Raw genomic sequence first — 27,714 nt, 5'->3', positions numbered from 1 at the left:
TTTTATAATTGTACTTTGCTGATCTGTTGACAATATGCCAGCGAATTCCAGAGCTCAACATATCCATATCACAAGGATCATGTTTTCTTAACCACGGATTTCTCAATTCTGTCATTTGTCTTCTATTTATTTACTATTTTATTTACTTATAATGTATAATTAATAACAGAGAAGATGGAATTAGAAGAACAAACCACTGAAGACAGCAAAACAACAGACTTCCATTTTGACTAAATGACATATCAAACATGATTGAGCAAAGCTGCGATTGTCATGCACATCTTGTCAGGGAAGCACAGTTGTGTGATCAGTAATACATTTTCAACGGAAAGCTTTTAATGCTTACATTGATTCAGTGTGGCTAAAAATCACACGACTATGGATACCATCACACATAAGGAAGAATTTTTAAATGAAGCATATACTACACAGAGCCGTAGTTCACAGAAAAGTGGCACAAACAGCTGTAATTATCACAGAATTTTTATCTCAATGTCGTTATAGTAAATTTTGAACAATTTTGTGCAGCTTTTTAGTGAACTATGTCTCTGTGTTGTAAATGCTGATCCTTCTAGCACATGCTGGAGGTTTACTAGAACCAGCTTTACTGAAAAAATGCACACGAAAAATCGCCTTCAATTAATTATCCAATCATACTATAAACCAATTTTAGGGATCATAACTTATGAAGAGAGAAAGTACAGACACTGGACAAGAATGAATATTTCCAGTGTATATATGTAGGGGTGGAGTGCCTATATTTGTGCATGCTTTTAAGTGGAGTATACTATGAAAGACTGTGCATTTCATTATGTGTATGCTACTGTATATCCATGAAAAAAAGTATCCATCAGGTATTAGAATGCGATAGAATGTTATTTATGTCATTTTTTAATCAGCTGTCCAATCATAACAGCAGGAGTGGGGAAAATTCAACATGGACTAATCATGACAACATTTCTGTATAACACCTTCAGGTGGCACCCCAGGTCACAACTGAGAAAATGAAAATAAATATATTTTAAATTGATAAATTCTTACAGATTTGGTTTGCCTTCTAGTATGGTGTACAGAAGACTTCTTTACAGAGATTTCTGTCACTGAAGGAGGAACCTCCAGTTTACTGGTGCGGCAGTCCAGCGTCCCCCTCGTCATCATGAGCATCAGCTGTGTCATGGCCAACTGGTTACTGTAGCCCAGGTCAAGATCAATAGCCCAAACCTAAAAAATACAAACCAGCACATACAAACAAGGGTCAGGAGATCCAACTTATAATTAAAGGGATAGTTCACCCAACTTTAAAAAAACATTAACTCAGCCTCCACCTATTCTAAACATATTGGAGTTTCCTTTTTCTGTTCAACACAAAAGTAGAATCTGATGTAGTCAAAGGCTACCGGTTTTCAATATTTTTCAAACTAAATTCTTATGTGTTCAAAGTAAAAAAAGAAACCCTTGAAAGTTTGGAATAAATGGTAAGTACATTTTTAAATTGTACAAAATATCCACTCATTTTCAACCAAAAGTGACATTTAAAATACTCAAAACAATCCAACAGATTAACATTTATAAAATATATATTTGCAGGAAAAAATGTTCACAGTCAGATCCAACAGATATTGTGCGTGTATATGAGACCGAGAGAGAACGAGAGAGAGAGAGAGAGAGAGAGAGAGAGAGTAACACACTGTGTCTAAAGCCCAACTGGAGACTCTCTTCACATCTGTATGGTTAATGGCATCATTATAAGGATATTAAGGGGTCAGGCCCAGTCGTGGCCTTATGCTTAAACAGGGCTAATTTTCCCTGATAATAATTTAATAGCTATGCCCTCTCTTCAAAAAGTGGCGAATAAATCACCAGTGAAGGAGTTGTTAATAACTAAGTGGCAGTTGGCTGACTCTCCTGTCGTCCCTATTTGTCAACCTAAACGCTGCTGCCAGCGAATGCAAATGGTGGCCCGGCTGCTCAAATCATTTTGTGGTCACAGTATCATGGTTAATGCTCATGAACTGACATACAGTGAACAAAATCATATTCATATACCGGTTTTGATTCCACTGCATGCACTAAATAATCGCAGTTTATATTCTTAGTAATTAGTAGGCCCACCCGGAATCTGTGTGTGTGGAAATCTGCAGATTTTTAGCCCATCATTGAGTCTATTTATTTACTTGTGTAAGTGTGTGTAAATTTATATTTATTCAGTTTTTAAATTATTTATTTCAGTGATATTATTGACTAATATGAAAACGTTCATATGATTTATTTACAATATAGTTTGTAAAGTAATATTTTCTGTCTTTTAGTAGATATATTGTATAAGAGACTTGATTTGTTTACCAAATAAGTGTATCTAATTGGATTTGCATTGTAAACATTAAATAAAAGATAAAAAGGTATTACTTTTTAAATTCATATATCACGTTTTTAGTTAAAATACTCCAAAAATCATTAGTAATAAAAATGTCCGTATTAGGTCTCAGCTGTTAACATTTTTAAAGAGTTACCATAAAAAGGCATTCTTTAACATCTTTATGTTAAATAATGCACTGCTAAAATCAGTTGCATTTGTTCATATTGTTTAATGAACCTGAGTCAATGCTATTTTTGTATAATTAAGTAAATATTGTAGGTTTAATAATAGTTATGAAGTTTTTTTTTTTTACATTTTAATTTGAGGTATTTTAGTTTTTTTAATCTATAAAGTTGAATTTTAGTCTTTATTTAATTCAGTATTGTTTTTGCCAATGCTGTTTTTGTATAATGGAGTAAATATTGTAGGTTTATTAATAGTTATGACGTTTTTTAATTAGTTTAATTGGTCTTTATTTTTCAGTTATTTTTATATTTTAATTTGAAGTTTATTAGCTTTTTTAATCTATAATGTTTAATATTTAGTCTTTATTTTAATTCATTGCTCTTGCCAATGCTTCTTTCCCAACAAGCATTGAATTAATATAACATAACTTATTTTTATTTTATGTTTTTAGTTAGTATATATATATATATATATATATATATATATATATATATATATATATATATATATATATATATATATATATATATATATAGCCTACAATAATAACTATATAATAAGCTTGACCTGCAACATACATTAAATAACAGTATTTTTGTTACATTAAAAGTTTTACAATTCCATTGTGTCTTTCTGTTAATACCACCGGTCAAAAGTTTGGTCTCAATTTTTTTTTCCATGTTTTTTTTTTATTGAAGAAATGATTCCGTTCATTTACGAAATATAAAAAAAGTTAAATTGTTATTAAACTTATTTATTAAATATTTATTTATTACTTATTGTATGGAGTTTCAAATGAAATGATTACCCCAGTTATTATTGCTTTTATTACTATTGCCATTAATAATAATAATAATAATAATAATAATAATAATAATAATAATAATAATAATAATAATAATAATAATAATAATACTAAAAACAATAATATTGTTTATAATAATATTAATTATTATTATTATTAATATTAGAGTGATTTGTGAAGGATCATGTGAGTCTGAAGACTGGAAATAGATTAAAAAAAAGCTAAAAATTTATCATTAAAATCACTGGAATACATAAATAAATTAAATTAAAAACTATGAACAGCTAATTTATAGTGCAATAACATTCTACAATTTTTACTGTATTCTTGATTAAATAAATGCAGCCTTGGTGAGCAGGAGAAGCTTATTTTAAAACATTTAAAAATCCAACTGACCCCAAACTTTTGACCGGTATATACAGTGTATGTATATATATATATATATATATATATAATAGTTTTATTTTTTTAATCATTTTTTTATCTAATAAATGCCATAATAACCTTGACCTGAGCCAAACATGAGCTCACAATGAACATTTTTGTATTACTAAGCAGTACATGAAATGTCATGGTCATGTTTGTTTTTTTTCAATAAAATAAAATACAAATTGTAAAATACAAACCTATCGTAATTCAAAAACTATTACAAAGAAAGTAGATGAACATTATTTGTAATATGCCCTGTTTCTATTTCTATATTTTCTCATAATTCATATTTTACCATTTTCTTCTCAGTTTTAGTTTGTGAAAATAGTTAATTTAAATGCGACTCATCCAAATAACAATTTTAATAACTATGCAACAAAAATGCAATGGGAAGATCTTTAGAAACATGTCTCAGGAAGATCTGAGTACAGATCCGAAATCACCTCTCGCTCATAGTTAATACCTGTGCTTGTGGGAAAGGTGGGACCATTTAGCCAGTCTGTAGAATCAGCCAAGCCTGCTTCATTGTCAACCTTAACAAAAGCGCTTGATATATACGCCCAGATTGTACCTGTCTTCTATAGCCCCTTCACTTTCATTAAAAACTGCAATCTTGCAGCTGAGCCTCCCACCGCACACAATGTGAGGCGAGTCTGCAAGGGCAAACACATGCGACCCGCACCCCCCCACACACATACAAAAAAAATACAGACTGCTTTTAGCAACAGGTTTGAATGTAAATTGATGTTTAAATAGAGACAGGTTAGCACTAGTCTGGCAGATTCGTCTGGTTCAGTGCCGGGAGAGATGGGACAGTAATGTTTGGATTTATCTGTCTCGATTTCTTTTGTCGCTTTTAATTGTGCATGCAGTTTATTCTCAGTAAGACACGGCGAATAAAATCCATCCCGTGCCTCTGTCAATTGACAATATGGAGAATCCCGGTGCTATTCAATCAGAAGAATGTATGAATTACTTTCATTTGCGAGAGTAAAAAAGCCATTCTGTCAGGAGACTATATGAGATTCAAGTGTGAAATTTGCTTTGGAGAAAGAGAGAGAGAAGTACATTCAACCTCAATGAGTAATTCATCTAAAAAAGCTGCGGTTCTCTGGCTTGTAAAGTCAATCATCTATTTTAAAATCACAGCATGCCAACTGAGTTGATGATTAAAACAGCAGTGTGTGATGTTTGTTTCAATATATATCTGTTCTATAGCATTTCATAGTAGGTTTACCATTTTTGAGAGCATATGGAGATGTGAAAGTCAACCACTCATTTAAAAGTGGCTTTAGATATCAACTGTGTTTAGTAAATATCATGAGCCGTTTTTCATTTCAAGCACGGTTTTCATCTCTAGCTTGTAAACAAAGTTTTGGGTTACACTCAAAATTCTGTCCATCTGAAAGTGAAGAGCAACTGAGAGCTCTTCTTTTTACAATAGTGACAGATGTAGTGAATACAATGCAAGTGTGTTTTACCACCCTCTAGTGGTAGTGGGAATCGGATGACTACAACAACAAGAATGTGATGAGACACATTTCAATCTCGAGCCTGCCAGCAGGGATCATTGATAAAAATCACAGAGCTCTAATTAATTATGCATCATGTTGCCTAGTTATATAATCACTTCTTTGCTCACTTATCATTTGCGACGTGTACAACATTTCCACAGGGGATATCCACATTCCAAGACTTAATAAATAGACCTAAATTTAGAAACACAAGTTTTGAAAAAGAACTAAATCAATATCTAACACGGTGAGGTCAGTGAGGTCAAATCCATATCATTTTTTCCACATTAGACTCCAATTTATTTTAATGTATGCCCTCCCTTTTCCCTCCACAGAGATTTTTCAGTTGTCATGTCTTTTGGCAGAGATGCAAAGCAAACTGTGTGTTGTCTGAAACGCGAGGAATGCTAGTTAGCCTCCTACTGTTAAGGGCGCCTCTGCACTGTAAAAATCTTTTGAGGTAACCTTAAAAATGATAGCTTCATGAGGTCTAAATTAACATCTAAATTAACCGTTTACAACCTTACTACATTAGCTTACAAAGCCCAAAGAAATGGGTAAAAACACACAAATAAAATGCACATAGTAGTTAAAAAAGGATCCTTAAAATCTACTCAGTGTAGTGTCCACTCATTCACATTTGCCCTTTATTTAAACATATTGATGATATAAATCCAAAATCAAACAAAAAGAGCTACAGGCGTAGTTAATAGCCCCTTTCACACATACAGACCTTTTCGGAAAATTACAGGCAATTTTCCGGAAAGGTCTGTATATGTGAACAGGCTCTTTTTGAAAATACAGGTAAATTCGTTCAGGCAATTTTTGGGAAAGAGAAGTTGTAACATTGGCGGTAATTTGCCGGAATGCTGCGCTGTGTGAACGCAGAAGGAAAATTGCCGGAAAAAGCGCGTTCACGCTTAAAACGCACTGACGTGAGACATGTACTCCAGCCAATCAGAACATTCAGACGCATTCAAATCTGTGCCGTTTATAAAAAATAATAGCCTTTCAATATTTTTCCAGACACATTCAGCTGCTATATGTTAGTCAGATAACATTTCTATGTTCTGTCTTAATGCCAACTGTGCAAAAAATTATTGATAAAATGTTTGTGATAAACCGCCGTTTTTTTACCTGTTTGACGCGTGTGCACGTGAAGCAGCAGGGGAGCCAGTAATGTACCATCAACCAATAACAAAAGCCCGACCCCTTCTATGTATACAAATACAAGCGCAGCTGTTAAGAGATCATTTCTGGTTAATGATCTCAGAATTTACCAGTATTTTGGAATAGATATGTGAATAATCTTTTTTCAGAAAATTTGCGGAACATCCTTGCCTGTGCAAACAGCGTTTTTTTTAATCTACCGTTCCGGTAAAGTCGTTCTGGTAATTTTCCGGATATTTACCTGTATCGCTGTGTGAAAATGGCTAATGTGTTGGTGCTCTTTGGACAAGTGATTCATAAATCCCATATACTTGAGGTGCTGTTTTTAAAGAAGAGCCACATTTTTATAGCCTTTTATTTGTAAATGGTCAAAAAGGGTCATTTAGAGTCTCCAAGTGGTCTTTTTTGGGGATCGCCTAGATATTCACTTGGATATTCACTAGATATTCACTTATACATTTCAACATGTATAAAACACTTATTCTCTAAGGTACTGTTCTCAAAATAGAAAATTTGGCTTGGTAAGGCTTCAAGCTTTGATTCAAATGTCTTTTCAAACTACAGTATTAGATATTAGTTTTAATAAAAGGCAGATTTTAATTTGTTTATTTTTTTCAGAGTGTCTTAAGTTTAATTACTCAATAGTCAAAATCACTGGAAATGTTTTTGATATTAAGGAATAAACCTCAGTGTGTCATCTTTCAATAGAGACCAAAACCATGCATATACTAAAAATGGTTAAAAAAGCATGCACTTTACTTTGGGTATATGCATTTCTTTATGCATTTAAGCTAATTTTACAGGAATGCTAAAGGTTTTTAAATTTTTTCACTTACTTTTCGAGTGTCTTGGACTTATGATTTTGTTGTTTATATTGAAGATATGTCAGATTTTGTAATCATATTGGAGAACTTGGAAAATGTACATCTTGTATGGTCTCCGTCTTTTAATTGTAAGATGTAAAATGCTAAATGAGGAATGAGCAGGAGAATGACTGCTAATCGAATACAGCACCATTGAATATAAATAATTGTATAGTATACTGTAGCCTTTTTAATTGTCTGTGCATTCTTTGCTTAGTACAATAAAACCCATTTTCCACGCAAGGGTGTACCTTAACCAAGTTTAGGGTTTTTTGACTCTTAATCTAACGTATCATAATGGTTTAATTAAATTTGTAGAGTTTTGCGAAAACAAATCTTGATAATATGTCTTCTCCATGCATGCAGTTTCTGCTGAGAAATTAACAAGTCAGTTAGCAAGGTAAATTCTGTAAAGAACGGATGAAAAAAGCTATGAGGAGATTTTGAAATTTGTTCCTTTTTTTTTAAGGCAAATATTTGAACCCTTTTTCAAGATTTAAGATAAGTCTTTTATGTCTCCAGAATTCAGCTCAAAACATTGGTAATGTTCAAGAGAAAGCAGGGCAGTGTTTAATTTGCCTTCGACAGTGACCAAGAACCCCAGTGTCACTCCAGCCTGACCTCCTGTCTGACACCAGCGCATAGCAAGGGTGTTGTAAGGTCAGAGGTCAAGGCCTTAAAAGGGGAATTAGTTTATTGACACAATCAGACCTGACAGTTTATTAGATAGCCTTTTGGCACATTGGCCCTCGGTCATTCTCTCATCTGTACAGCTCCTGAGAGGAGCTTATAGGACTGGTCTCATAACATCCCAATAAGAGCCCCGGACCGGTAGATTGAACCTGCACACTATCCATATATTCAGAGGTGAGAGCGGTGGTACGGCTATGACAGATCTGTGCCACGTGTCAGATCCCATTTCATTCTCAACAGCTTCTTAACATGGCAACTTCTGTTTTCATAGAGCTGTAAAACACACCGCTGACATTTAAGGGTCAATTTGCTTCTGAGAGAGCTTGTTTGATAAAAGATAGATGGAGCTGAGTGATTCTATTGTTCCAGTGGAGTTCCTGTAAAAGGTAGAGCATAGTTCTAGCAATGCCAATGGTGAGGGTTTGATTATAGAAAACATAATGATATATATTATTAGGAAAAGAAAAATATAACTGCAGTAAGTAATTTTGTTAAACATTATTTTGAAAGCATTATCTGGCCCATATATTTATGCATCAATGTCAATTTCATACAAATTTAGCCATCAAAATCGTCTATTTTCATATTTGTAAAGTAATAATTGCCTTTTTATAAACAAAATTGTATAAAGTATATGAAAATGAAATCTAAAATGCATTTATTACATAATATTAATTAATATTTTCGGGCATTTGTTAAGAGGCCAGAATGCACACAACATCATAAGACATTAATATTATGTTAGATTTTGGTTGTGACGTCAGATGACCAAAATTCAATGTCTAGCCAGCAACTAAGGACAACTTTATTTTGAAGTCCAATAACAAAGTCAAATGACGTTGATTTTTGGTTGATTTTAGGTTGTGTTGGAAAGTAATTAAACTCCAGCATCAAGCCAACATCTTAAACCAACTTCATATTTATATAAAATACTGACATTTATTCATCAGGTATGGCAATCAAAATCCAACATCTGATAGACGTCATAGCGGTAATGTCCACACAACGTCAAGCTGTAGCATAATTAGACATTCATATGTGGCTCAGGGTTTTTGCTGGTTTCACCAAGTCAAGACCAGTTAAGACAAAACCATTTTAACACCATCAAGAATAACACTAACACTAAGGACCAGCAGAATTTTTTTTAACTTGCCCCATCAAAAAACTAATTCTATTTACTTATTTTTTAGCCACATACAGTATTTAACGTGTCAAAACAAGCAGACCCTAGTTGTAAACATACTATCTTAAAAAAATAACTCTTTTACTTTTTAAAAAATAAAGTAAAAGTAAGTAAAAGTAAAAAACTTAAGTAAATGTATGCTCAACAAACTGTTTTAGTATTAATTATAAATAGAGTTTAGTTATTGAGATGTATTGTTGGTGATTGGATATGTGTTGAATTGATTGGGTAGCATATAAAGGAAAATTAAGACCTGTTTAAAATGATTTAAGACCTACAAGACAACATTTCTGTGAATTTAAGACTTTTTAAAGCCTAAAATTTAGTTTTTGACATTTAAGACATTTTAAGACTTTTTAATACCCCGCGGACACCCTGGTGGTTGTTTTTAGGCTGCGTTGAAAAATAACCCAAATTGGACAATGACATCAGTCTGACTATGGCTTCTTTTTATTTCCACCCGAAATGCAACCGCACAATGTTGGGGTACATGTCAATCTGACATCATGTTGACGTCCTGTGCCTGCTGGGAGTAACTCTCTAAAACAACATTCATTTACACTGGTAAAAAAACACAAAATTTTGAAATCTAAAAAAAATGTATGCAATTGTTTTGTATATTTACAGTATATACACTGATTTGAAATTATGTATTTAATTTTAATATATTTTAAAATGCAAGTAATGTAAAAATGTATTTATAAGCAGCCTAATTTTAAACATATTCTTCTGATTGTTAATACTGAAAACAGTAAACATGTTTAAAGAAATTGTAACTTATTTTTTACATAACGTAAAAGTCTTCATAGCCATAGTCTTCATAGTCTTCTTTTGATCAATGTAATGCATCCTTCTTGAATAAGCATATTCTTACTGTAAATCTTAATGACCCCAAACTTTGGCAATAATTGTATAAATATAGTGTGTTTTATATTGAGGAGGGTTTTAAAGGCTATGTACTGTGCTGGCCTCTAACCTGCTGCTCCAGGTTGTTGGGATCCAGGTAGGTGACCAGATCTAAAGAGATGTGGCCCACGATGGAGCGCTGCTGACAGGCCTGTCCCACACGAGTGCAGACGGAGTGCAGGATTTCAGGGCAGATGGAGGTCTGTGGTACAGTGCAGCCCAACACCTCCAAGCCACTGGGCCCACGCAGCTGATCTCCACAGGACAGCATGAGCACATCTCCACCCGGCTCCAGCAGAAGATCCACCGTCAGACACGTCAGACTCTGTGAAGGAGGAAAGGCTTCTATCACTCCTCCTGAGGAAGGAGATGAAAATTAATAAGTGTCGTAAGATATAGCAGTTTTGATGGTCATTTTTAGACATTTTGTTGACTAATATACTAATGACTACTATTTGACTTGTTATATACTATAGGTATAGGTTATATACCGTAGGATTAGTTCGGTTTTCCACTGCACGTTACACAGCTCGCTTCAGTTCAGTTTGCTCAGCTCAGTTTGCATTTCCACTGCAGTTTAGTATCACTTAAAGTGTGTGGGATTATTGCTACAGTTGGGCCACCTTTGATGGCATGACTTTCTGAAAAAACTTCCAAGTCATCCACTCATCGGCTACCAATGACAGGAGTTTTGAATAGTTTGGAATTATTTATAAAGGCGGCAACACCAAAGCGCCAAAAATATACATTTATTACATTTAAATTTAATGACCCAGATGCTTTTTGTTGTTTGGCTGAGCACCCATTTAAATTGATGTGCGTGCTTTTGTGCATTTATTTTTAGAAAAATAATTTAGTAATGTGAAATAAACAGTACAGTAGTATTTATTTGGTGTCTTGTGTTGGAAATCTAATGACACTGCTAGTAATGATGGTAGTAAAAATTCTAATTCTAATCCGTTCTCAGCAGTTTGATACAGGTATGGCTAACCATAGCTAGGTAGTACAAAAAATGTAATAGGTGCTATTTGTGGAGCACAGTGAAAAAGCCCCCAAAAGTGAGCATTATACAGTTTTGAGTTGAATTATTAGACCTTGATTTCTTCTCACAAATTTGATGAAAAAAAATTCAATGTTTCGCATAGCCAGACCCCAGACTGACGCTGAAGATCTGGGAACTTTAGCTGGTTTTAATGTTCAAGTACTGCCCATGATGCGATATGACTGACAGGTTAAATAACCAATAATGTTTCATTTTGTGCTGGATTATATTTAAGGGTGTGAAAATGTCTGCATGATAACAGCCGGATATGCATTAAGGGGATCATTCACTTATGAATGTCTTAAAAAGTTTACAGCAACAGTGCATTAATACCCTAACTCAGTGGTTCTCAAACTGTGGTACGTGGGCTCCCTTCCAGTGGTATGCGGAGGAATCAAATGTCATATGTACATGCTACATATATTTCAAAATTTATCAAAAAATGTATTATATCTGAATATGATGACATATAGCCTATATTTATGAGGTCCAGGCAACATTTCCAGGTGTTGATGAATTGTGTACTACATGTTAATACTTTACATTTAAGTACAGGAGTTTTTTTTTTTTTTTTTTTTACTTTTTAAGAACAATAACCTACTATTTTTAACTTTTAAAAGCATATTTTAATTTAAATGTTAACGTTTTTAGTTTTTTTGTTTGTTTGTTTTTTACATATAAGCACAGTACAGTGTTTATGTTCAGACTATTTATAATGTTTAAAGTGGCTGATAATAATAAATATTCTTAATATCAGGAATTAATCTGCCACGTTTTTTTTTAACTGTGCAAAGCTGTAGCTGCTTTACTGAGCCTACTACGCTACTGTATTTCAATACTGCTCATAATGGTGGTACTTGGAGAGACAATTTTTTCCTGAGGTGGTACTTGATGAAAAAAGTTTGAGAACCACTGCCCTAACTGACTGTTTTTTCCCGGTTCTTATTTTGGTTACTCTTTTCTAGATAACGATCATGCAGGTTGAGATTAAAGTATCCATTATTTTTCTTTGTTTTATAATAGCAAATAGTTTTGTTGTATTTTTTAGTAAAAAGTAAACCTTTTACAGTTTTGAGTGATTTTTTCATTCCAGCCAGTGATTCTGAAGAACTGAACACAAAACTAAATGCCCAACTACTGTGTCTGCATCTTTTCTTTTTTTTTTTTGCCTGATACACAGTGATGTGAGGGGGAAAACATACAAAATCTGATCTTTAAAAAAATCCATAAAAATGATGACAAGTGGCCAGATAAATATTTTGCCATTCTAGTCAGCAAACAAGAAAAAATTCTCCTTTTATATTCCCTTTAAATGCCTTAAGGACAATATTAGATACATTTTAAAATATTATGGTGTGAAACTTGCAAAGTTATTAATGCTGTGTTAAATATAACTATTATTGAGCATTGTCATTGATGTAAACATCACAGGTTTTTTTATTCTATCAAACTTAGTTTCAGGTGTGCTGGTTAAGATTGCTGCACATTCGATTCCTGGAATTTCTGTATATTTAAATCAACCAGAGTACGATTTCAAATCTGCTGAAGTGTTTCCAGAGAAGTGCCATACGCATCAGACATTTAGCCACAGGTCCATGTGGTGTGCTTGGTATGACGTCTAGTGAAAAATTAATGCTACACTACCACAAATTGATATTTATTTTAATACATTTGAAACAATACATAGGTAATTATATAGTGCATATACAGTACACCCCAATTTGAAGATGAATATTTTGATCCATTTCTCAGTGAATATAGGCAATGAATTTTGGTGCATTTAAACAAAACTGATTTATTAAACAAATTAAAATAATATTTTAGTCACCAAACTTATTTAGAAATTGAAAGATAATACAATTATATTCAAGCAAAACATAAAAAGAATTACAACCTACAAAATTTCAACTATTTTTAAAAAATGTTTGCTTCTCTTGATTTTTCCTCTTTTTTAAATTTGTATTTAATATTTTTCTATAACATATAAATTTGGGTGTGCTAGTTTTTGGACTGTTATCGTTAGTTATTTTGTTAGATAAGCTCCAGATTTGGCTTCAGTACTGACTAATCTAATGTATATGCACAAATATATTATTGTATGGCTTCCTATTAAAAATATGAATTTAAACAATAGATTTGTGAGGAGTGTACTTGGATATATGTAGAAATTAATATGTAAAAAGTACCGCCAGCACGTTACCTGGTCTTACCTGGTAGCATCATTTACATGACAAATCCAGACAATAAATCATTTCAAGCAACGAAAATAATATTGCATTGTTAAACTTTTTAACATTAGAATTTGTTGGAGCAGGTCCCAAAAAGCAACCCATTAATCACATGGGATTTGTTTTACAGCATACACTTACATTTTCATTTACATTTAACATGATTATTATTATTATTATTATTATTATTATTATTATTATTTAGTTAGAGGTTCTTTGCAAAATTATTTAAAACTACCTTCTTTGAGAAAGTGTTCAAGGAAACAGGCCCATGTTTTGTAGCAGGATGTGTTTGCCGGCCGGGCGTAAGATGCCAAAAGATAAGGAACTTCCTCTAAAAACTTGATCATCACAGACTCCTGCAACAAAATGAAAAATAAATCACAGTCAGCCATACTGCAAAAATGATCCAAGCTCATTCAAAAATCAAAGAAATAGCTTTGACCAGCCTCTTTGGCTGATGTAAATAAAAACATAAAAGCACTACACAGAGCCGATACTCCTGATGAAGCAGTAACTACTGAAGTGTGTCTTAATTTGACAAGCCTTACAAAAGCACAGAAGGTGGTTGTGTACGGGGGTGGGTGAGGGTCTGATTGACAGCCCGCTGCCTCGCCATCACAGTAGTCTAATAGCTTTAACTGAAGGCAGTAGTAACTGCACCTGTCCCCAATACAGACTGACACACACTGGCAGATAAATACCTATGCAAGCCAATCAATAAGCAGATCAATCGGGGTCTGTTGCTGATCAATACAGCCCTTGTTTCTGTAACTAGAAAACAGCATAATGGCTTTGACACTTAATTATGCTGTTAATTGCAATGTTTGACTATCTGTGACTGCCTCTTAAAACCTGTTGGTTAGTTCGAGAAAGAATTTCACCTTAAGGACCTCTCAAATGTGAGATGAATGGACAGAGCTCTTACAGACTGACACGCCACAAGCGCATATGTGCATAGTGTATGCATAGAAAGCAGATTCTGACTAAGCACAACACAAAAGGGTAAAAATATTTTGGTGGTAAACTATTTAATAAAATGTTCTTTTTAATTTAAGCGCATGAACCAAGTCAATAGGTCCTGTTTTACAACCTTGAGAAGTGGAGGTTGTGCTCTAGAACATTGTGTTTTATCTTCATAAAGTCTTTATCCTTTTCAAGTGCATTTATAATGTTCAAACAAATGCCACCGCTGACATCACTGAGGAAGTTGTCTTAAGACGGGAAGACACAATGCTGTTGATATTCAAGTCATGAAACAGCCATCATCATATTCAAGTACCAGAAGAGCCAGGGTCAATCGCTGCGCAGTGATTTCACCCCCGACACAAGCCATAAAGCACACAATGGTGCGGCAAAAAATGTAAGGAAACGGCCTTCGTTCCCCGCGAAAGAGCAGGCGCGCTCGGAGAATTTGCCCATGCACTTCACACGAACAGCAGGGAGGGAAGGAAAGCGAGAGGGAATCATTTTTGCCATTCTTTATTTGGACTTAAACTGCGAGCTGTACTGTGAGAGAGGATTCGGGCCTTGCTTGGCTTCCACATAAAGATGAGCTATTTGAAAATAGATAAATAAAACAGACATCTCCTGCGTGCTTTGATTGCTGTTTGATCTTGACATTAAGAAACGCGACACCGAGCTTGTGAACATATTCAACAGCACACCTCCTAAAACAGAAGCTCTTTCAAAGCTTTCCTTAGAGAACAGTCCAAACAAATATTTTGCCTTTCTTTGTGTCTTCAAGGGCACCTGTTTTACCTCTTTTTCAAGATTTAACATTTGTGTCTCCCGAATGTTTCAGCTCAAAACATCCATCAGATTATTTATTAGACCTTTCAGAATATTGGAATTTTCTGCTCTGAACACAATTTAGCCGTTTTTGTTGCCTGTGTCACTTAATGCTAGTTCTCCCCGTCCACCGTTCCCACATGCCTGTCAGGAGTGTGCCTTAATTTCCGGCTGCGTCAAATAAACAGCACAGTGACAGGCAAGAAGGAAGCAGATCTTGCATAACGTTTGAGAAAAATACGACAGTAAGAATTTTCCCAAATATTATTTGATGTATTTGTTGTGGAGTTAATGTTGTTCACACACATACATATACATATACACACATGCACAGTGCGCACGTTTAACTGCACTATTTTTGCACAGCAAATTTGACAGGATACATGTTAACATACACTGCTGTATGGATATCCGTTATGTTAATGTACAAAATAAACCTGATTTAACATCCACAATCTGGGATTGAAGCGTCTTAATTTTTAATTGTATTGACATGCGGCTGTGGTGATGAGGACGGTAAAATCGTCCTTTAATTCATTACAAACATGCTCTGTTTTAAAAAACATTTCAAACTTGTAAATTTCATTCTTGATCACTTTTGATGGTTGATGATCACAGAGAGCGGAACAGATCTTTTAATTCCAGTTTCTTTGCATACATCCTGTATTGTCGATATGATTATATGCGTTACTACGTAGACATGTTAATACGCGGCTGTCAATCAACTCGGTAGGTGGGGAAACCGCACTCCTACATCACATTGTAGTGGGGCTTAAAATGGGAAAGATTTGGATCCTGTTTTAACAAAATGCAAAAAAAAAAAAGACTTATTGTGTTTCCATCACTCCAGTACGACTGTGGATACACTATACCTACACACAGTTCTGTCCAAACAGCTTGCAAAAGAGGATTTTCATCATAGGTGCCCTTAAACAAACCAGTCTTTCGAGGGACACAAAAGTAGGCATTTTGAAAAATGTCAGTTATACTGTTTTCTTTTTCAATCCAGTCTTGTTTTGGACCCCATTAACTTTCATTATTATGACAGGTGAAAAATTTTGTTAAAAATAAAAAGCAAATATCATCTATCATCCTCCAATCTTAACAAAAATGTCTTTGTCTTATTTTTCCAAGGAATGCAAATCTGTCAGGTCCAATGTTGTTTGGACCCCAGTAACTTTCATTTAATGATCAAAAACAGGTGAAACAATCTTCATAATATTAAAATGATTTATATATTCTTCATGATGTTACTTCTTCAAACATTCTTTATAACATTACAAAACCTTCTTGGATCTGTAAAACAAATATTTGTGTGTCTATAGTTTAGATCTAAATAATATCTCAAAATTTTTGCCTATTCAATAAGTCAGACAAGTATAGTATTATTTTAGACTTTCATTATTTATTATGGAACCAATATATGAAAAATACATGGAAGTCTTTGTTCTATGAAACTAAATTCTATATATAATTTCAGATGGGTCGAACATCCACACTTCTTCAAAATATTGAAAACAAATATTTACCATCCTCATTCAATTACAAACCAGCTTTTGTTTTGTGGAACATAAAAGAGAACATCTTAAAAAGTGCTTAAAATTTTTTTACACTATAAAAGTTAATACTGTTGGAATAATAAATCAATTCCATGCATGTTCAATAAAAAAGGTCAGGAGAGGGTTTTCTTTAATATTAAAAATCTTAGTAATTTATTGGATACAAATTATAATTCGATTCATAGAATTCTGGTATCCTCAATGCAATACAAGAATTACATTCAGGAGGTGCGCAACTACTTTCATTTCCTGACTTCACCTTTTAATATCAGCTGCCTATAAAAGTTGGAGTTTAGTGAAATTAGTCACTTGTCGATCATTCTCCAGTCCTCCATTGGCTGCACCCATATATATATTAGTTAATATAATTTAAATCATTGTTTCTTAGTTATTTTTACATGTTAGGAAATAAATTAGGAATTTACTCATGGTAATTTTTATGTTATAGAGTTTGATATATTTACCTTCGGCCCACAGCCCGCAGTCAAGTTTGGTTTTTGGCCCTTCATAACAAAAAGTTTGGGCACCCCTGGTCGATACTATGAAATTAGCGAGGTCTTTTTTTCAGCTGCTAATTCATTAACTTTCATTATTTGAACAGAAATCGATGAAAGATTCTTTTTTTTTTTTAAATGTATAATAATTTTTTGAGGTTTTCACCTTTTATATTTAGGACAGTAGAGATTTTTGACAGGAAAGCATGGGGAGCAGAGAGAGGGGAAGGATCAGCATAGGACCGCGAGGAGGGAATCGAACTCAGGTCGCCGTGAGCACCGGACTGCATGTGTCGACGTACTAACCACTACACCACTAGCGCCGACCCGATGAAAGATTCTTTAAAATTTATGTTTTGTTTGTTAGCTTCATTTCAGATATAACTTTCCGATAGGCCATTTTGAGGGATGTAAACAAAAACAGTGGTCCTAACGTATTTCCTGTTTGCATTTTTAATTTCCATAGCTTCAGAGAATTCAAAAAGAGCCACATATTGATAAATATTCCTATGGCAGGTGTTTTGATGTAAAGTTATGACTGAGCTGACTGTTGTTATGAAATAGTTTGACAACAAGCAGAAAATTTTCATGGGCCAATGACATTACCACATTGAAATGGTCAATACATCCAACGTTACACATACCAGCAAATCCTGCACAAACATTAAATGCTAATATCAGGTAAATTGACATTTTGAATGGCTTTTGAAAATAAAGCCTACATAATATAACCATATTTGCGGATTACTTCCCAAATGCAACATTAACCAAAGAGGAATACGGAAAGTGTCATTACGTTCAAAATCGAATAAAATAAACGTGCTACGACACGTAATCCCACATGCATTGAATAAAATAAGTAGGAGACAATCTGTCTATCTGTTGATGCTATTAGTATAATGCTCCCTCGTGTCTAATGACCCATGCGCTGGCAGAACGTGCATGTTTGTAATGTGTAAAGTGTAGCGTGTTCGGGTCCACCCAGCCGTTGAATGGAGCGAGATCTGCATGTCTTTAAACCATCATCTCTGAATAGCTGTGAGGTTTGCCCCAGGCTGAAAACACCCCTCGGGCCTCCCAAACACACAGCCTTTCTTTACACTGCCTCCAGGTTTGTTTTCACACTTATCTCTGTGGCCGTTTCCTCTATAGGACCACATGGGTTCTAGTATTCTGCCGTCTGCTTTAGAAAAGGCTTCTTGCACAATCAATAATTAAACAATGCACACGCAGTAAATAGGGTAAATAGAAGGGGGAGTCCAACACCATCCTGAGCTTGGCAGGGGGAAATTAAAGGATGCATTATACTGAAAAAAGCTCCCTTGAGAGGCAAAGCAGCATTTAAACTCTTATGACTTATAACTAAAGCCAAATGCAAAACTTATGTGAAGCCCCTGCACTGATAATTGCGGTCTGATAATTATATTATGTTTCTCCAAGGATGGCGGCCTCCGTATGCATGTTTTAAAAATTTCATTAGACATATTAATGCATACTAATTTTTCTACTTAACTGATAAATAATGCAATTTGTTTTTTTATTATTATACACTGCAATTAAAACTGATATATCTGCTCTACAATATTTATGAATTTATTAACCTAATAGGGATACAAGCTCTAATAGACTACTAAATGTTAAAGAGGCTGTGTTGAATACATTTTCACTGGGTGGTTTGTTGCAGAAAAAAAAAAAACAATACTACACTAGAAGTGGTAAAAACAGACCACTTTGAAAGGATAAAAGATGAAAATGTTTCATTTTTCATGCCAAATATATGGCCTGTACAACCTATTTTGCCTTTAATTTGCTGCTCTAAATTTCATTTATTCATGTTTAAAACATTTTAAGGCTATGTTATTTTCTTGAGAACTTCTGACTGAAACTGAATTTTGTATTTATCGTTTATGTTTGCCGCTTGCACTAATAGTTTTGTTAAATGTCTTAGTTTTACTCTAAATTAATTTTGCTATGGTTTATTTCTATATCTTGCATTTAAAAAATTAAGCTATATGTTTTTCGGTGATGTTTATAGATCTGTTTATTTTTGTATTAATATTCATGTTTGGTATAAAAACATTTTTAAGCTATGCTATTTATTTTGCTTGGGAACTTCTGACTGAAACTGAATTTTTTGATTTGATCTTTTAGTTTTAGTTTACTCACATTCATTTTGCTTATGGTTTATTTCTATAACTTGCATTTTAAAATATTTTTGTTTTAAGCTATAGGTTTTTGGGTGACATTTACATACAGTACAGTATAGGTCTGCTTATCTTTTGTACTAATATTCATGTTTGGTTTAATTATTTCATTGTTACACTGATTAATTATTTGATTCATTGCTAAATTCACATAATCTATAGATTTTTGCACATAAGTTGTTCGCAATTGATGCTCTACCTTACATTTATTTTAAAAATCCTCCTTGCTATTTTAATCTCCCAAAATGTATGACTACAGCCTTAAAAGGCCTATTATTATGGTTCATTATGCTCTAAATTTCATTTACTCATATTTAAAACATTTTAAGGCCTTGTTATTTATTTTTCTTGGGGAACTTCTGACTGAAACTAAATTTTAATTTGATCTTTTTTGTTTGCCGCTTGCACTAAAGGTTTTGTTAAATATTTTAGCTTACTCTAAATTCATTTTACTTATGGTTTATATCCATGTCTTTCATTTTTAAATATCTTTGTTTTAAGTTATAGGTTTTTGGGTGATGTTTACATATAGGTCTGCTATTTTTTTGTGCTAATTTTCATGTTTGGTATAATTATTTCATGAAATCATTATTTGATTCATTGTTAATTTCACATAATCTATACATTTGGTTGCACACAAGTTGTATGCAATTGATGCCGTTCCTTATATTTACATAAAAAAACATTCTCCTTGCTGTTTTTATCCCCAAACATTTATAACTACAACCTTAAAAGGCCTATTATTATGGTTCATTATTTCTCTGTAATGTCATACAAATTTTACAGTCCTAAATCTCAAACTAATTTCTCCCCATATTGTACATATTTAAGTTCATTAATATTATGAACATACAATTAGTTTTGGGGCAGCCCTATAGTAATAGAGATAAAACACAATAAGTATGACAAAAACAGGAAACAAGTAGATAAATAAAACAAATGACATGCAAATACGCAAAAGAACCGTGAGCATTTAGCAAAATTCAGACATGAGAGGCGCTGTGAAACGGCGAAATTGCCCCTAAAAGATTGAATACAGATCTGTAGAAAATGAATGACACGTTGAAATAACCTTTGTGCTCTCCATTCTGTTAGCAGAGCTTGCCATTGATTAAAAAGGTTGAAGAGGTAGAATAAAGGCCCGTACTGGCTTCCATATGGCCCAGAAGCCCTAAGGGTGCAGGCCAGCTCATCAGGCCCCAGCTCTCTCTCCTCTCACTGGGACCCCAGCTGGTGAAGAGCCCCCCATTTAAAGCTCCTTCATCGCCATCACCATAATGGAGCTTGGCTGGGCCTCAACCGCTTACCTCTGTAATTAACAGCACCAATGCCACCACAATTACAGCCCCAGATTCCTCTCTCGGCCTCAGTGTGAATTAGGGACTGAGCTAATAGCTTGGAGGTAGAAAACGCAGCCTCCTCTTGCCCTCGGGATAGAAGACTACAAAAAGAGACTGGAATAAAATAAATAAATAAATAAAAGCTAGGTTTGCATACAGCCGCGTATGATGATAACCCTGTAATTAGCTTGCACAAAGCTCACGGTGTAATGGCAAAACACGGTATTTAAATCAAGGGCCAGATTGCAAGGATTTGATTGAGGAGAGTGTTATAAACACGATTACAGGCAGATGAAACCGATGCGTTTTTTATTGCAGGAGTGTTGAATACATCACATTTGAATTAGAATACATAAATATGCTAAAATTCAAATGCCTCTTTATTAATTTGCCATGAATTAGAGTCATAAGGACTCTCTAGGTAAATCATGATGATGGCATCAAAGCTCGGCCTTGGTCAGTAATGGCAGGCTTGTCATTGAGACAAGGATAATTTTTTTTTGTGCACAATATAAATAATAAAAAAAAAGGCAAAGCGGAAATTATAATGAACGGGGCTTGTGAGTGAAGTGAAGCTGCATTTGCAAAATAAAAGAAATGGCACATTTCATTTCGCATTTACAAAACAAGCCACTTGATACTTCTGAATTGCTACTGTTGCACAATAGCCACGCACTGATGCAAACTGTGCCTTTAAATGGTAGAGATATCAGAACTAAATTTTATCAACAGATTTATTTTATTCGTTTCAAAAGGCAAAATCACTGGCACGTCCCTTGTTTTATCAAAAGCTGTCATTTCTGCTAAATGATTTGTATTATAACTATCGTATTTGGGTTTTCTTAAACATTCTGCAAAACTCCTAGAACTATTGAACAACTCCCGTTCTTGTCTTAGAAAAATGTTGATCCACTTCAAATGTTGATCGCTGTATAAATAGATGATGATTTTTTGACCACTTTGTCAATATGTCATCTAACATCTATTGACCTAATTTTTCACATACAGTTGAAGTCAGAATCATTTGTCCCCCTTTGATTTTTTTTTTAATATTTCCTAAATGATCTTTGACAGAGCAAGGAAATTTTCACAGTATGTCTGATAATATTTTTTATTCTAGAGAAAGCTTTATTTGTTTTATTTCGGCTAGAATAAAAGCAGTTTTTAATTTTTTAAAAACTATTTTAGGGACAAAATTATTAGCCCCTTTAAGCTAATTTTGTCTATAGATTATAGATTGTCTATAGAATGAACCATCATTATACAATAACTTGCCTAATTAACCTAACCTGCCTAGTTAACCTTATTAACCTAGTTAAGTGTTTAAATGTCACTTTAAGCTGTAGAGAAGTGTCTTGAAAAAGATCTAGTAAAATATTAGTTATTATCATCATGGTAAATATCAAATAAATCAGTTATTAGAGATGAGTTATTAAAACTATTATGATCAGAAATATGTTGAAGAAATCTTCTCTCCATTAAACAGAAATTGGGGAAAAAATTAAACAGGGTGGCAAATAATTCAGGGGGGCTAATAATTCTGACTTCAACTGTACAAGCAGGTGCAGCCATTAGACTCTTTTTGGCTCTAGAATATTCACTTCTGTTAATTTTTAGACATTAAAAACAGATCATTATGCTGCTTGATGTTGCAAACTGATATTTTCTTACTATATTACTCTACTTTTATGTATAGTCATAAACTTGTTTATCAACTAGTGAAGTTTGTTCCTCATCACTAACTAGCTTAGTTTGGGACTTGTGAAGCTGCGCATCGATGGATTTGCTCTTCAGTGTTTGGATTTTCATCAGTAAAAATTAAACCACACTGAACTGAACTACACCGAACTTCAATTCTGAAAACTGGACTGAGACTGCTTAAGCTGCTTTCACACAATCTACATTGTAAAAGCACTATAGAAATAAAGACGAAAAAATGAATTGAATTGTAGAGTAATTTCAACCATAGGCAACTAAATCAGAAGTTTTAAAACAGGAATGTCCAAACTTGGTCCTTGGGGGCCGGTGACCTGCATAGCTTAGCTCCAACTTCCTTCAACACACCTGCCTGGAATTTTCTAGTATATCTAGAAAGAGCTTGATTACCTGGTTCAGGTGTGTTTAAATGGGGTTGGAACCAAAATATACAGGACACCGACCCTCCAGGACCGAGTTTGGACACCCCTGCTCTAAAACATTGGCAGAAACGAGCACACGTCTGCATTGCAGAATAAGGACATTAAACTTTCCATGATGTCATGTGAATTCCTGATTCATGAAATGGAATAACCAGGTGATTTAACAGATGAGAATGTGTTGGTTTGTGTTTTTATATGCATTATTTAAAAAGATAAAATTGAAAAATCTGTAATTATTTTTATTCATTCTCCACTCATTCCAAAACTGATTCAGTTTCTTTCTTTTCTTGAAATTATTTCTAAGAATGCTAAAATAGTAGCCATTGACTTCCATAGTATTTGTTTTTCCTACTATGGTATTCAATGGCTACAGGTTGCCAACATTTTTAAAAATATCTTCTTTTGTCTTCAACAGAAAAAAAAACGAACGAATAAAGGTTTGGAACATTCATTCATTCATTTTCTTTTCGGCTTAGTCCCTTTATTCGCCAAAGCAGAATGAACCGCCAACTTATCCAGCATAAGTTACTCTTGGATTCACACACATACACTACAGCCAATTTAGCTTATTTAATTCATCTGTACCGCATGTCTTTGGACGGTGGGGGAAACCGGAGCACCCGGAGGAAACCCACACTTGTTAAGTCATGACATTTGTCCAGCTAAAAAACACGTCTCTCATTTATACAAAAGATTAGTAAATAATACTGTACAAAATACAGATCAAGGAAATGGGAACAAGACCTAAATACCATAATTGAGGATGAGGTCTGGATTGAGTTATGTGAAGGATGTCATAAAGGAATTAATAGTCAATTATGGAAAGAATTTGATTGGAAAGTAAAAATGAGGTACTTTAATACTCCTTTTGAAATTTCTACATATGTAAAGGGGCCATCTGTTGCTTTGTGTTGGAGAAAATGTGGTAAAATTGAAGATCATTCCCACATTTTTTGGGACTGTCCTAAGATAAAAAAAATTTGGGAAAAATGTTAATAGATAAGATATTAGATATAGAAATACCCCTCGATCCAGTTATGTGCTTACTGGGAGCACTGTCCAAAGAAATGTTTAATGAAGAAACGAGATTTGTCCTAATGATATTATTATGGTGGCTTGAAAAGCCAGCATATTGTTATCTATCTTAAACTTATTATTCTTCTTCTTCTTCTTCTTCTTCTTCTTATTCTTCTGAGACTAATTTCTAAGTGTATCTCCTCCTAGGCCTTTCAAGCTACATACTTCAAACTTTCGTCAAACCTTCGAACTGGTCTGACTCGGGTTGCTATATCTTTTCTAACTGATCCGACCTTGGGTTTTCCGAAAAACGACCCAGAAAAATCCCAAAAGTCCCATTGACTTAACATTGGGTCAAACTTTGTGAGCTCATAACTCTGCATCAGACTGTCCTACAGACTTCTAACTGGACTCATTTAACTCAGTCTAGCCAGCAGCCAATAACTGATGACTCTTTAACTTACTAGCCACTCCCTAGCAACCACTTACAGCACCCTAGCAACTGTCCCATAGACTTCCATTGTAAAAGACTCCCATTTACTTAACATTGGATCAACCTTTGTGAGCTCATAACTCTGCATCAGACTGTCCTACAGACTAGAGTCTGGCCTCATTCAACTCAGTCTAGCCAGCAGCCAATCACTGATTACCTTTAAACTTACTAGCCACTCCCTAGCAACCAATTTCAGCACCCTAGCAACTGTCCCAGAGACTGTGACTAGCTATTCTAACACACGCTAACAGTTTAAACTTCCTACTGACATGCTAATCTTGCTAGAAAGGTGCTAGCAACACGATAGTGACATGCTAGTCATGCTAGTAACATGCTAATTCATGCTAGAATCATGCTAACAACTTGCTAATTCATGCTAGAAACAAGCTGATTCATGCTAGAATCATGCTAGTAACATGCTAGTTACATGCTAATTAATGCTAGAATCATGCTAGTTACATGCTAATTCATGCTAGAAACATGCTAGTAACATGCTAGTTCATGCTAGAATCATGCTAGTAACATGCTAATCCATGCTAGAATCATGCTAGTAACATGCTAATTCATGCTAGAATCATGCTAGTAACATGCTAATTCATGCTAGAATCATGCTAATAACATGCTAATTCATGCTAGAATCATGCTAGTAACATGCTAATTCATGCTAGAAACATGCTAGTAACATGCTAATTCATGCTAGAATCATGCTAGTAACATGCTAGATCATGCTAGAAACATGCTAGTAACATGCTAATTCATGCTAGAATCATGCTAGTAACATGCTAATTCATGCTAGAATCATGCTAGTAACATGCTAATTCATGCTAGAAACATGCTAGTAACATGCTAATTCATGCTAGAATCATGCTAGTTACATGCTAATCCATGCTAGAATCATGCTAGTAACATGCTAATTCATGCTAGAATCATGCTAGTAACATGCTAATTCATGCTAGAATCATGCTAGTAACATGCTAATTCATGCTAGAATCATGCTAATAACATGCTAATTCATGCTAGAATCATGCTAGTAACATGCTAATTCATGCTAGAATCATGCTATTAACATGCTAATTCATGCTAGAAACATGCTAGTAACATGCTAATTCATGCTAGAATCATGCTAGTAACATGCTAATTCATGCTAGAATCATGCTAATAACATGCTAATTCATGCTAGAAACATGCTAATTCATGCTAGAAGCATGCTAATAACATGTTAAATCATGCTAGAAACATGCTAGTAACATGCTAATTCATGCTAGTAACATGCTAATCCATGCTAGAATCATGCTAGTAACATGCTAATTCATGCTAGAATCATGCTAGTAACATGCTAATTCATGCTAGAATCATGCTAATAACATGCTAATTCATGCTAGAATCATGCTAGTAACATGCTAATTCATGCTAGAAACATGCTAGTAACATGCTAATTCATGCTAGAATCATGCTAGTAACATGCTAGATCATGCTAGAAACATGCTAGTAACATGCTAATTCATGCTAGAATCATGCTAGTTACATGCTAATCCATGCTAGAAACATGCTAGTAACATGCTAATTCATGCTAGAATCATGCTAGTAACATGCTAATTCATGCTAGAATCATGCTAGTAACATGCTAATTCATGCTAGAAACATGCTAGTAACATGCTAATTCATGCTAGAATCATGCTAGTTACATGCTAATCCATGCTAGAATCATGCTAGTAACATGCTAATTCATGCTAGAATCATGCTAGTAACATGCTAATTCATGCTAGAAACATGCTAGTAACATGCTAATTCATGCTAGTAACATGCTAATCCATGCTAGAATCATGCTAGTAACATGCTAATTCATGCTAGAATCATGCTAGTAACATGCTAATTCATGCTAGAATCATGCTAATAACATGCTAATTCATGCTAGAATCATGCTAGTAACATGCTAATTCATGCTAGAAACATGCTAGTAACATGCTAATTCATGCTAGAATCATGCTAGTAACATGCTAGATCATGCTAGAAACATGCTAGTAACATGCTAATTCATGCTAGAATCATGCTAGTTACATGCTAATCCATGCTAGAAACATGCTAGTAACATGCTAATTCATGCTAGAATCATGCTAGTAACATGCTAATTCATGCTAGAATCATGCTAGTAACATGCTAATTCATGCTAGAAACATGCTAGTAACATGCTAATTCATGCTAGAATCATGCTAGTTACATGCTAATCCATGCTAGAATCATGCTAGTAACATGCTAATTCATGCTAGAATCATGCTAGTAACATGCTAATTCATGCTAGAATCATGCTAGTAACATGCTAATTCATGCTAGAATCATGCTAATAACATGCTAATTCATGCTAGAATCATGCTAGTAACATGCTAATTCATGCTAGAATCATGCTATTAACATGCTAATTCATGCTAGAAACATGCTAGTAACATGCTAATTCATGCTAGAATCATGCTAGTAACATGCTAATTCATGCTAGAATCATGCTAATAACATGCTAATTCATGCTAGAAACATGCTAATTCATGCTAGAAGCATGCTAATAACATGTTAAATCATGCTAGAAACATGCTAGTAACATGCTAATTCATGCTAGTAACCTGCTAATTCATGCTAGAATCATGCTAATAACATGCTAATTCATGCTAGAAACATGCTAATTCATGCTAGAAGCATGCTAATAACATGCTAATTCATGCTAGAATCATGCTAGTAACATGCTAATTCATGCTAGAAACATGCTAGTAACATGCTAATTCATGCTAGAATCATGCTAGTAACATGCTAGATCATGCTAGAAACATGCTAGTAACATGCTAATTCATGCTAGAATCATGCTAGTTACATGCTAATCCATGCTAGAAACATGCTAGTAACATGCTAATTCATGCTAGAATCATGCTAGTAACATGCTAATTCATGCTAGAATCATGCTAGTAACATGCTAATTCATGCTAGAAACATGCTAGTAACATGCTAATTCATGCTAGAATCATGCTAGTTACATGCTAATCCATGCTAGAATCATGCTAGTAACATGCTAATTCATGCTAGAATCATGCTAGTAACATGCTAATTCATGCTAGAATCATGCTAGTAACATGCTAATTCATGCTAGAATCATGCTAATAACATGCTAATTCATGCTAGAATCATGCTAGTAACATGCTAATTCATGCTAGAATCATGCTATTAACATGCTAATTCATGCTAGAAACATGCTAGTAACATGCTAATTCATGCTAGAATCATGCTAGTAACATGCTAATTCATGCTAGAATCATGCTAATA

The 27,714-nt window shown here is 34.1% G+C and overlaps 1 protein-coding gene across 1 annotated transcript in view; it reads right to left on the bottom strand.

Annotated features, from left to right (window-relative positions):
* The window catches only part of iqch (IQ motif containing H), a 63,357-nt gene that overhangs the window by 10,612 nt on the left and 25,031 nt on the right, over positions 1-27,714 (bottom strand). Inside the window, exons 15-17 of the mRNA XM_056478040.1 lie at positions 13,614-13,734; positions 10,176-10,462; positions 1,042-1,221 (exon numbers count right to left, since the gene is read on the bottom strand). Coding sequence (XP_056334015.1) covers positions 1,042-1,221; positions 10,176-10,462; positions 13,614-13,734 — 588 coding nt within the window. The remainder of the gene's footprint in view (positions 1-1,041; positions 1,222-10,175; positions 10,463-13,613; positions 13,735-27,714) is intronic.

The sequence above is a fragment of the Danio aesculapii genome, chromosome 18 (genome assembly GCF_903798145.1).
Source record: "Danio aesculapii chromosome 18, fDanAes4.1, whole genome shotgun sequence".
Classification (NCBI taxonomy): domain Eukaryota; kingdom Metazoa; phylum Chordata; class Actinopteri; order Cypriniformes; family Danionidae; genus Danio; species Danio aesculapii.
The sequence above is the reverse complement of the archived record's forward strand: the minus strand, read 5'-3'. Positions and strand labels throughout refer to the sequence as shown.